General features: G+C 52.5%; 1 protein-coding gene across 3 annotated transcripts; it reads right to left on the reverse strand.

Annotated features, from left to right (window-relative positions):
* Window positions 1–139: 139 nt before the first annotated feature.
* CLK3 (CDC like kinase 3) lies at window positions 140–10,653 on the reverse strand. 3 transcript variants are annotated; one of them, XM_075045653.1, is made up of 14 exons: window positions 10,523–10,653; window positions 9,780–9,928; window positions 9,597–9,653; window positions 7,120–7,327; window positions 4,853–4,946; window positions 4,510–4,576; window positions 3,590–3,706; window positions 2,926–3,092; window positions 2,648–2,742; window positions 2,135–2,264; window positions 1,585–1,667; window positions 1,135–1,214; window positions 883–973; window positions 140–546 (listed from the first exon to the last, which is right to left on the reverse strand). In XM_075045653.1, exons 2-14 carry the CDS (start codon window positions 9,926–9,928, stop codon window positions 361–363), a joined length of 1,524 nt encoding a protein of 507 aa, XP_074901754.1. In that variant the 5' UTR covers window positions 10,523–10,653; the 3' UTR covers window positions 140–360. The 3 variants fall into 3 exon arrangements, with proteins under 3 accessions (XP_074901754.1, XP_074901755.1, XP_074901756.1); XM_075045654.1 differs by lacking the exon at window positions 9,597–9,653; XM_075045655.1 differs by lacking the exon at window positions 10,523–10,653 and having other exon boundaries at window positions 9,563–9,653; window positions 9,780–9,929.
* Window positions 10,654–12,104: the final 1,451 nt, after the last annotated feature.

Here is a 12,104-nt window from a genome sequence, read left to right on the forward strand (position 1 = left end):
TCACCCTCACTTTTTGCCCTCCAGTGAAGCAAAGCTTCCTGCTGCTTAGTTTCCAGTTAATTTTTCAACATCTCCAGCTTCCTTTGCAGAAAAGGCAAAGCTGGGAGCAAGAGAACCCTACACCTGCCTACAAGGGAAGTATCAAACAATAAGAAACACTTTATTTTAACTTTACAACATATAAATAGACAAATCTGTGCTTTCCAATGTAGCTGTTCTTCCCTTCCCCTACCCAGGGTCCTTGTCACAGTGCCCTAGCCCCTCTGAACTCTGGGAGAAGAGAGCAAGGGGAGCTGAACTGCAGAGGCTAGACCGATCCCGTATGTACAAATCCAGCAGGCATCACACCCTCCCCAGCTGTCATCTGCTCAGGTCCCGGCTGGCACCTCGACCGCACAGCATCCTTTCCTCTGCAGAGAGGCCAGCGAAGAAGGGATGCAGGAGGGCTTCTGAGAACGTGATCCTCCGGGAAGGGTCGAATTCTAACATCCTCCTCATCAAGTCAAAGAGCTGTGCGTGCTCCAGCGAGTCGTGCAGCATGTACGTCTGAAAGAGAAGGGCAGGGGAAGAGGTGTAGCGTTCTGGTAAGACAGGGACTGAACCCTAAGCCCTAGTTTTGTGATACACAGCGAGGCAATGGCTGTCTCCTCTCTCCAGGCTTCCCATCCTGAAGTACAGCATCCCTCCGATTCCCTACTACCCATCCTGCTTCAGCCACACCAATAAACTCCAGTTGCTGCAGATGCGAGTCGGGGCTCTGTAAAAGCCAGTTACTAAGGGAAATTCCCATCCCTAAGCCCCGCACCGCTAATCCAGGGAAGGGAACAGCAGTTCAGCCTCGCAACATAGCCAGCCCTCTGCCAGCCACAGAGCTGCACCTACCCGCAGGGGCTTGCAGTTCTCTTGGACGTATCTCCCATCGGACGTGTTCTCATCCCATACCAGGTTCCCATTGTGGAAATATTTTTGCTTCCTGGAAAAGAAAGGTGGCATTCAGGAAGGCCACTTGTGGGACATACTTCCAGCACATCATCTCCCATGGTTACACCCAGTGTGAGGACAGAGAATTGGTATCCTGAGTAATTGGCCACAAACTGTTGACTGGACTGTCTGGGTTCAGGAAGATGTTCTTACCGAGTTTTGTGGATCATGTGAGATGGAATTGGCCCGAGGATTTTTTCCATCATGACAAGATGCTCACGATTCTCGTGGGTCTGCAAAGGAAAAGAGCAATGGTGCATTCATTCAGAACTTGGAGATCTGATGACAAAAGGTCTGTCCCCCTTCTGTACAGGGGAAGAAGAGACAAGCCTCCATCAGGAATGATGCAGGCTCTGTGCACCTCTGCTTCCTCTCTTGATTTCTTCTGCTCTTCACCAGCACAGTGAAGAAAGCAGAAGTGATCTGAACCTTGTCCTTCCAGCAAGGGATGAGTCCTCAAACTGTGAGTTTTCCTGGGCTCATTTTCAAACTCAGGTTCTGATTTTTAGTGCCTGATCTGCATTTCCCCTCCCTTCAACTAAGTTTGAGCCCTTTTAGACATTAAAGGTTCTTAGGGTGCAATGCCTCTTGCAAGAATCGTACCTGGAAGAGCGTGAAGCCACGGTAATACTCAAACAGAATGCAGCCGGTACTCCAGACGTCACATGGCTGTGCCCAGCCCAGCTCTGCAAAGAGAATCAAGTTAACTCTGTGCTCTCAACAAGTCACACTAGATTTCTACTAGTTCCTTGTTGAAACTGCAGAGATTAATGAAGACAGACCTAGAAGTTATCTGTGCACCTTCCAGTGCTGCACACTGGCAAGAGGACTGTCAGGTCTCCCCCAGATGCTTCTGTTTCAGCTTATGCTGACTCCACATTCCCCTGGAGCCAATTTGAGTGCTCCCAGAGTCTCACAGGCCTTGCTCAGCTCTCTGCACTCCATGTCAAGGGCCTGCACTTGAATACCTTCCATATAGTCAGGACCTCAGAACCACTGAGGTGGTGTCGCAGCAATGCATGGAACAGGTTGTCCCCAAGAACTGGAGTGCTCTCAAGCTGGTTTTCCTCTAGACAGCATCATCCTGCAGCATCCCTGGGACAACTGCTCTCCTCCACCCATCTGAGACTCCCAAAACCCCAGCAGTACTCACCCAGAATCACTTCTGGTGGACGGTAGTGCCGGGTAGCCACAATAGTGGTGTGGTGCTCGTGATCGAAGGTGGCGCTTCCAAAGTCTGCCACACGAATGCTTGTGTTCCGAATGGATTTCTCCTCACAGCTCTGTAAGCAAACAAAGAAGTCCTCATAATAGCTGGTTCAGGATTACGCTAGGCTTTGAGAGGAGCCCTCTGACCCCAGAAGTGCCATGCCTGTGCTACTAATCAGACAGGATTATACCAGTGAAGCTCTGAGCTCTTTACATCTCAGATCAGTGTTAAGGAAGGCCACTCAACACTTCACTTGATGGACTGGAGCCACTGAAGCAGTCTTAGGGCTTTTGGAAGACATGGGAGAAAGAGGAGGCCCAACTTCCAGTTTGTTCCCACTAAATGGACTTCTAAGGCCCTGTAGGGCGTGTATGGAACAGGGAAGATCCAATTTCTGCAGGGAGGGAAAGGCAGGCTGTTCCTGATCTATTCGCTTCTCTTTTGGACATAACGCACCTTTTTCTCATTGTACAGAGTGTCAAAATCCGAGTTGACAAACAAGATGTTTTCTGGCTTGAGGTCAGTGTGAGTCAGCTGGTTGTCATGTAAAACTGCACAAGTCGCAAAGAGGAGAGAGGGGAAAAAAAATAATTGTAAGAACCACACACTGAAGCACCCATACAACTCTGCCCATCAAAGTGCCACTTTCAGCCAAGCCAACTCCTTCTCAGCTCCCTCCCAACCCATTCTGGTGAGACATCGTTGCCGAGCAAGGCTGGCCCTGGGTGACTTACATCTCAAGGCATGGCAGAGCTGGTAGGCCATGTGCCGGATCTGAGGGAGAGGGTATGGCTGGAAGTTATTCTCCTTCAAGAACTCAAAAGTGTTCTTGCCCAGAAGCTCAAAGGCAATGCACATGTGGCCATGGAAGTTGAACCAGTCTGACATCAGGACACACAGGCTGTGCAGAGAGAAAGACATGAGGATTAACCATCATTCAGGGACTCGACAGAACAGTCATTTCTCCCTGTTTCTGGCGACTTCAGAAGTGGTTGGTGAGCAAAAGCTCCGAGCCAGCTGACTCAGAAGCACAGTAATGCCTCTGTGTACACCAGACAGACACCCCGCTCCCCACTTTGCTCAACCACCTTTAGAGATCTCCAATGCAAGTGGGACAAGGCAGCAGGTGGTTGTTGGAAAAGTTCCTAGTTAGTTTTTCCTCACTATCACCTGGCATGTCAGTTGTTAAGAGTTTTAAGTAAACAGGTGTTCAGTAGAACTAGAGACAGACTCTCTTCTTCCAAAACACAGAGGAATGAGACAGGTTTTCCCCCACGCAGGAGGCAAGTAGCAGGTATTCCAGTCCTCAGCCCCGTGTTTCTTTGGATATCGCCCAAGCAGACTGCTTGTCTGTACGGAACGTGGTACTGACTACCCAGGAGTCTTGCAGGAACTTACAATTTGTTCTCCTTGTCCTTCTCTTTGATTTTTTTCAGGACGTTAATTTCCAGCCTGGCTGCTTCTCGGTACTTTCCAACATTTTTTATGATTTTCAGTGCCACCTGAGATTTGCCTCTGCAAGGGAAGAGACAAAAGGATGGAGTCAGAGAAAAACCCTACACACACACATCCTCAGTCCACAGAGAGAGGGCACATCCCAGTTACTCCAGTCCCGTTTTCCTGTGTTAAAAGGCTTAGTCGTTTCTGGGTCCCAACAAAGCTCTCTCAAGGTCTGCCAAAGATTTATGCTGCTTGACCAGCAGGTAATTTGAAGCGAAAGAATATTGCTGGGTAACACTCCAAAGAGAGCTGCAGACAGCTCTGTGAGCACACCATTCCCTGACACAGCAGTCCGTAAGGTCACTGCAAGTCCAGCAGCCACCTCCCCTCTCCAACTGTGCCAGAGAGATTTCGGAGGAGGCAGGAGATCCCAGCAGCTCGGAGCCAGACAAAAGGTCAGGAAGAGACAGGGGTCAAGTGTAATCACAGCAGAGGTTAAAAAAAAAAAAAAAAAAAAAAAAAAAAGTACCCCAGCAGATTAAGACACCACTTTCCCCACATGCCCAGCCAATCCCTCAACCAGAATTCACTGCAGCAGAACAGCCTGTGCCAAAGCCCTCAGCCACTGAACAAACTCCCCTGCTTCCCTTAACAGCACAGCCTGCAAACTCAGGGGACTGAGGTATGAACCAGGTCCCTTTCCACTTGCTGTAAGAAATAGCTTCTACCGTAGCGACAAGTGGAAGGTGACAACAGTTTGGTCCAGTGGAGTCCCAGGCCCAGACAAAACTGGTGGCAGTTAATCCTGCCAGGCTTGTGAGTATCTGGGCTTCGTGCACAAGGGACAGATGAGTTATCTGGAAGGGAAAGACACCCACCTGGCATGGTCCACACACTCCACCACTTTGCCAAAAGTGCCTTCACCAAGGCTGCCGACAATTTCGTCTAGGAGAGAAAACAGGAGCAGATGTGAACTTCAGAGGCTTGGCAAGAGCTGAGGTCCTGCAATTTCACAGCAATAAAATGTCAAAGCAAAAAAATGTCTCTCACTGCTACACTCTTTTTAAAACTCAAGTGTCTATTGTCTGCCTCAGGCAATTTACTGGTCAGTCCATTTATAAGCAATAAAACACTAGAGACCCCTCCAGTACAATACGAGAGATCTCGTCTAACATGGGGATAGAAAGTAGAGAGGTAAAGTTTTACGAAAGGTGGCTGTACATCGCTCTTGAAGCCAATCGCCGATCCTGCACACCAGGTGGCCTTCCTTGTCATCTTCCACGCTCCTGCTGCGCTTACTGCTCTGTTGGCTTCTCTGTACACACCGCCCCCCGAAACGGCATACGACCAAGCACGCACAGCGGGCAGTTCCGAGTGGCAGTGTTGTCATTCAAAGGTGGAGATGACGGTGCGTCGGTGGTTGGATTTTCCAGATCCCAGCATTTCATAAGGCACACAGCATATATAACGATAGGGATATTGCAAGGGACACGTCAAGACACAAACTAACTTCAAAACAGAAAAGTAATCAACAGCTACAGGTATGTAAAGAAAACTCTCTCATTAGCTACAGCCTCTGGTGCCGCCACCTCTGAGGCAGGAAAATGCCCCCCTCTTCTCTGAAGGGAAGCAGCAGCTGGGAAGTTCCAGTGTTAAGGTGGCTTTGGCTTGGCACCACCATTCCCCACAGAGGAGCAGCTTCCTCCGCAGCACTGGCGGATGCTGACAGAGGCACAAGAAGAAGGAGGGCTTTGCCAGAAGAACGTCATTTTCTCCGCTGGCAAACGTGACGAGGGGTATACAAGCTGTCGGTTTGGACAAGCTGTCCAGTAGAAGCCAGAGTAGCAGTTCTCCCTCCCTCTCTGTAGCCTGCTCTTTTGTACCTGGGTTAATAGATCACCAACTACCCAGAGCCCTGTCCTGCCCTGGCTATGAACCAGCCCTTCCCTTCTTGACAGAACCAACTACCACACTGATCCTAAATCCATACGCCCAACTGGCTGCAAACAGACCTGGTGTTCCACATCGGCCTTCAGGATGCAATTTTGAGCCTGGGAGAACTTTAGGAACAGGACAGTTAAATTAATCCTGAGGGAACTTTTCACTCTGTTTCAGGCATCCATTGAAGGTATGAGGTCACATTTCACCCCTGCTACTGCTAGCTTCTACTGGAAAACCAGCCGAACGTTCCTGAAAGGACCCAGGGTCCACAAAGCAAGCTGCCCTAATTCCTGATCTTTTTCTGTTCAGCCTTAAAAATAGTTACAATCTCTACAGCCAAAGAAATTAATACGAAGCTCTACATTTCCGTGCCCGAGCTTCTATTGGGCTTCTCTTCTATGCCCCTTGCCCCCCAGCTAGTCCAAAATAATCAGCTATAATCAAACCCCCAAAGGTCAGCTGAAACGGAGGAGAAGGTAGAGAGGACATTTGAGACAGCTGTGAGACTTCAAAGGATTTAGATCACACCAGCCCAAACCTGCACACCATTACCATCGCACGCATACACGCAAACAACACTGGATCATTTTCATCATTAACCCTGGCTCTTTCTAAAACTAAAATTAAAAAGTCAACTGGAAAGAAATAAAAGGAGGAAAGCAACAGACCATCAGAAGTTCCCAGCCATGCAGATATCCACTATAACTGCAGGGATCTGGACTCGGTCATTTAGTTGCAAAAACATTTAAAAGCAACAATCATGTGAAAGAAGGAAACATTCCTTACAGGAGAGCAGCTGTGAAGCAGAGACATTTGGTCCGATACCTCACAACACTTCCAGGGTATTCCCGGTCCTGGGACCAGCCTCCCCACCCACTGCCAAATATTCCCTGTTAATCTTTGAAAGGAATACTACGTTTCAGGGTGGAAAACAGGGAAGCTTTCAGAGAAGCCGAAATCCAAGGACACGTGCATATCCTCAGAAGGTGGAAGCCTTTCTCTGAGTACAGTGGGACAGGGGTTAATAACCACAGGGCTAACAACTCAGGAGAACCAGGCTGATTGATCCCATCTGGTACGGGATCCTGGCACAAAGTCAAATCAACATGCCTTCACAGGAGCGCTCCGTACCACCACTGCATACCAAAACCCCCCAGAGAAGCAGCAGCAGTACGCAGAAGCGAAGCCCCGGCCATGTATAAACCTGACTGATCCCCAGCAGCCGGACTGGCCTGCAGCCAGGCTCGCCCTTGTTAGCCTATCACGTGTGCGCCATTTGAAGCTTTCCCTGATCCCCTCCCCGGCCATAAAGAATACAGCTTAGTTTCCTCACGTATTAAGGCTACAGGGGCTGGACTAGTAAAAACCAATAGCTACAAATGCTTCCTGCTTGACAAGACACAGATTTTGGACTATACATTCCACGTAATGAAAACAAACACAAAAAAAGGGGATTAGAGGTACTCACCCAGAGTGTTCAGAGCTGAAAGGAGGCAAGAACAGTTAAAACCCTGAACAATCCTGAACTCGTTCTGGATGCTACTCACCGAGGAGGCACTGCTACAAGACCTGGTCCTGCGTTTCCGGCAGTGATGCTGATGCTTCCTCAGACGGTGCTGCTCTCTGCCTCTGGATCGCCGCCAGTTTCGTGAGCGGGTCGAGTAATAGTCCTCTCCAAAAGACGGGCTTCGGTCTTCAAATCTGTAGGCGTCGCTGTCCCGCCTGTATCTCCTGTGATAAGGCATCCTGTCATGGCTGTAGCACAAACAAAAATGCATTTATAAGCCCGGAAAAGCATGGAAGGCAAGAGTCTCGCTGAAACTAAGTGCCCTTGCTCCCGCTCCCTAGTGGCAGAGAAACAACAGCAAGCGTCCTAGCTTCAAACCATCCCTCCACTGTGGCTCAAATGCTGACCACTTCTCAGATTAAGAAAAAGGAGGAAGTTTGCAAGAGAAAATGGTGTGGCACTCCCACATTTCAAGGAGCCGGGGGGGGAAACCACCCACTTAGAGCTCAATCTGAGCTGCCTACCTCATCTAAGCCACCTCCACCACCCTATGCACGTGTTTTTCTAAGGTCGTTTCTCCTCCCCTAGGAAGGTCTCTCATTAGTTCTCAAACAAACGAGAACTGAAACCAGCAGCGGTGCTCTCGTCATCACCCCGGGGGGGGACTGGAGTCCCCTAAACACCAAGCCTTCACTGTACACATGCACACCAGCTCAACAGATCATTAGTAAGAGCCAGAAGGAAAATTTGGTCTCCACAGCACACTCAAGCTCCTGCGTCTCTAGCAACAACCAAGGGCTGCAAGTATGTAAGGGAAACTTTAAGCCAAGTTCATCTCTGCACAGGGAAGGGCCAGAAGACCTCAGACGAAGCTCCACTGTGTGAGTATCTACAAGCTGGTTTCGCGCATGCAGTTTTAGGTACCGTGTGTGCACATTAACCAAGAGAGCAGCTCTCCCTGCCCCACCCTCAATTAGCGAGCATCGAACATCTACAAGCGTCTCGAGATAGAGCTGCAATTCTGCAGCTCCTGCCTTTTGCTCTGCGGGTCCCACATGCTTCCTTGGCAGCACTGTTATGGCACCTCTCAAACTGGACAGCAAAAATGGTTATTGCCTAGCAGTGGCCCGCTTCTGTCCCCAAAAGCATGACTGTCTTCTCCACCACAGCCGTTACAATTGGCCTAATAAAACAGCTTCCACTCCAAGTCTTGCTTCACACGTCACTGAGTGAGAAGCTGCATTTTACGCAGAAGATGTTGCAACTCAGAAATAAGAACAGCGTGTTGGCTTTCCAATGATGAACAGAGCATTCTGGGCACACGCCAGGCCAGGTTGATGCTGTCACCTAGCTGACAGCAAAAGCAACGGCTTCTCCAACCAAGACCTCACTGCAGCTGCTTCAGTCCGGAAACAGGAACTTTTGTTGCTTGTGCCTCTCTGCTTTGGCAACAATTAGCTCTCTCGCTGACAGCTTAAAAGGACGCAGGTATGCATGTGGTGGGTTCATCTCATCTTGGCTCAAGAATAAAATTTCAAACTGCCTGCCCAACACAGCAGCGGCTCTAGGTCACCGCTGAACTATCCAAAACACCAAAAACCCCCACACCTCCATTGCAACACTGAATACTCAACTCCAAACATGCTTTTGTGAAAAACTCCAGTGTGTACTTTTAAGATACAGAGAATTCAGAAATAACAACCTAAAATACAGAGGAGACCAGCGAACCTGTGAGAGGCCCAGAGTCTGAGACTAAAGGGGCAAGAAGGTTTTCACCTAGCAAAAGCCTGTTTTCATCCAAATCTGTCCCACATAACCCATCAGATGAAAAAATGGAGAAGCCCATTGTGTGCGTCAGCTGTATTTCACAATCCGCTTCCTTCACGTAAACAAAAAGCCAGGCTGAGAAGAGAAATTAATCTGTGGAACATTTCAGGAATTTAAAGATGAACTCAGCTCCCTTCTGGCTGCACCTGCCCTGTTCAACCAGTGGAACTGCACCGGGTCCGGTACCACTGAGCAGCGAGGACTGCCAGCCTATCTCAGTCGCACACCCCGACGTGTCAGCACCCGGCTCCCCATCAGTGCTCCCGCCTCTGTTCCAGAACCCTCGCCACAGCTCCCGTTATCAGAGGCCTTATCCACCCCGCTTCCAGTGTCTAATTGTCCCTGTGGAAACGCTGAACAAAGAGGGGATCAAGGGTAAAATCCAGAGCCGAAGCAGGAAAGATCAGTTTGCGATGCTCAGAGCCTTTCTGACAGCGTAGGTGAGGGAAAAGTGTTGTTACTTTAAATCTGATTTGTAATACTTTCAGAAGGAAGTGGGTTATCGGGAGAGAAAGACTTTAATGCCTCCACAGCATTAGACCTGGGAAACATAATTCGAGGGCAGGCTGTTCTCCCTCATCAATATTAAAGACATCGCTTTGGGAAGAACTTTTGGCTAGATGCAGAGGCAGAAATGTATAAAGGAGGGCACACACAATTAAGCCCTTTACTTCCATCCCCAGGATTTACAGGTTTAAAGCTGATCCGCAGTCAGGAAATGAAAGCTGCCACCACTCAGCGCTGGCTCTGAAACATGATCAGAATGGAGGACGAGGGTTTAGTAGATAACCATCCCTGCTCGCTCCCCCGCCTGCCAGAGCGGCTGCTGGCAGGCAGGCAGGCCTCCCTCCCTCTGCCCAAACTCGCTCTTACCTTCTCGATCGCGATCTCCTGGCGAGATCCCTCCGGGGTGGGTATCGCAGTCTCCCCTCGTAGTCTCTGCTACGAGACCGCTTCCTCTTCCACCTGTGACCCAGGTAGCTCTCCTGCTCCGGCGACCGGTATCTCTTACAGTGATGCATCTGAGGAGACGAGAGGTTTCCAACTCTTCGCACCCTCACCCCTCGGCGCTTCACCCGCTTCCCGAAGGAGACAAGGGGCCTCCCTGCCCCACCAGACGCCCCCTCAGCCCGAAGGACTGCGGACAGGGACCACCCCAAAGGGTGCCGGGAAGCGCAGCAACGGCCGCCCTGAGGACGAGAGCTCCACAGCCTGAAAGACTTTAAGCTGGAGGCCTCCCCTCGGGAAGCGGTGGGTCTGTAAGGACGTTACCGGGTTATTTCCCCCCGGCCCCCCTACAACAACCCGGCTACAAACTGGATCCACCGCCCCTGGCCCGCTGCCGCGTAGCCGGCGGTAGCCGTTTGGCGGGGGAGGCAGGGTGAGGGAGGGTGCCGAAGGAAGGGAACCGGAGAGCTCAGGGCCCACGCACCGCCTCGCGGGGGCTGCCCGCACCGGGACACGGGGCCCCTCCGGGGCTACACGTAGCGCCAGCGGCCGGGCCCAGGCCCAGGCCCGGGCCCGGGCCCGGGCCCGGGCCCGAGCCGATCCCCGTCCCGCCGAGCGCCCGCAGCCCCGCTCCGTGCCCTTCCCCGGGCCGGCCCCGCTGTGCTCACCGTCCCTCCGCCTCCCTCCGCGCCGCGCTCGGCGGCTGCGGCCCGGCCCGGCCCGGCCCGGCCCCACCGGCCCAGCACCGCCGCCGCTCCCGCGTCCACTTCCGCTTCCGGCGCCGCCCCTCTCCTCTCCTCTCTTCCCCAGCCCTCACCGCGCAGGCCAGAGCGGCTCCGCCCCCGGGGGCGCTCTCGCCGCCCCTCTCGGTGCCCAAGGAGGTCGCGGTTAACCCCTGCCGCGCCGGGCCGGGCCGCGGGTTGGGGGGGGGGGGTGTCAGCCCTTACGAACGGGCCTGAGGAGCGGGGGAGCTGGGGTCTGCCTCGCCGCGGCCTTCCTCGTCACCGTGGCCTTCCTCCCCACCGCCATCCTCGCCCTCAACATGGCCTTCCTCCCCGTGGCCTGCCTCAGCCACGGCCTACCTCACTGTGGCCATCCTCACCCTCGGCATGGCCTTCCTCTCCACGGCCTCCCTCACCGTGACCACCCTCGCTGTGGCCATCCTCACCGTTGGGCCCTCCTCACTGTTGGAAGACCCTCGCCATGGCCTTCCTCACCGTTGGGTCTTCTTCACCATGGCCAGCCTCGCCGTGGCCATCCTCACCGTTGGGTCTTCCTCACCATGGCCACCCTTGCCATGGCCTTCCTCACTGTTGGGTCTTCCTCACCATGGCCATCCTCTCCATGGCCTTCCTCACTGTTGGGTCTTCCTCACCATGGCCATCCTCTCCATGGCCTTCCTCACCATTGGGTCTTCCTCACCACGGCTATCCTCTCCACGGCCTTCCTCACCACAGCTACACTTACCATGGCCATCCTCACCCCAGCCTTCTTCGCCACAGTCTTCCTCACCATGATGATCTTCACCGTGACGATCCTTGCAACGGCAACCCTCGCCTCGATGACCCTCGCTGCGGCCTGTACCGCTGTGGCCCAGGCACCTTCTCTCCCCACAGGCTCTGCCGACAATCTCCTTCTACCAAATGTTGCTGAGAGCTGCTGTTGTCCCCATGGGGACCTGCCCTCGGGGTTGGAGATGGGTCATGGCTGGGGCAGGGGGATCTGGTGGAAGAGGTTCCCTGTCCAGTTAATCTGCCTGGAGAGGGCCTCAATCCTGCTTATTTACTGATTAGCACCACGCAGAGGTTATGTGAATGGGGCTTTGCTCCCTCCTGCCCCATGAGTAGGTGACCATCCCCTCCCACCCAGGCCACCTCTCTGGAGGACATTTCTGGCTCCCAAAGCCGGACCATGGGTGCTGCTGGCCCATGGCACGGCTGAGCAAAGAACACCAGGGTAGGAAAGGGCTTCAATTAATCCACACGTGCAATCACGCTCGACCTCTTTATTTATTTATCAAACCACTCATTTGGGCCAGCAATTAATTAAAAATGCCGATGAACACCTTTAGCACTGGGCGCAAGGAGAGTTGGGACGATATTGGCCAGTCCTTGCGGTTCTTCTCACCGAGGAGCAGAGCGGGGTGTGTGCCAGCCTGTGGGGATGGGGAAGGGTCTGGTGATGGTCTTCACTGCTGTGGGACTGGGTGGAAAGGGTGGACTGGTGATGGTGGGCTAGAAGGCGCAATAG

Source organism: Buteo buteo, chromosome 13 (genome assembly GCF_964188355.1).
Source record: "Buteo buteo chromosome 13, bButBut1.hap1.1, whole genome shotgun sequence".
NCBI lineage: Eukaryota > Metazoa > Chordata > Aves > Accipitriformes > Accipitridae > Buteo > Buteo buteo.

Bases quoted from the DNA above. Each gene is read 5' to 3' on its own strand.
- CLK3 (XM_075045653.1), bottom strand. From the start codon at position 9,928: ATGCATCACTGTAAGAGATACCGGTCGCCGGAGCAGGAGAGCTACCTG. The intron at 4,577-4,852 runs GTACAGCCACCT...TTTCTCTCCTAG, and splicing joins CGATTGGCTTCAAGAGCGAT to ACGAAATTGTCGGCAGCCTT. The intron at 2,743-2,925 runs GTAAGTCACCCA...CGACTTGTGCAG, and splicing joins GCTCTGCCATGCCTTGAGAT to TTTTACATGACAACCAGCTG.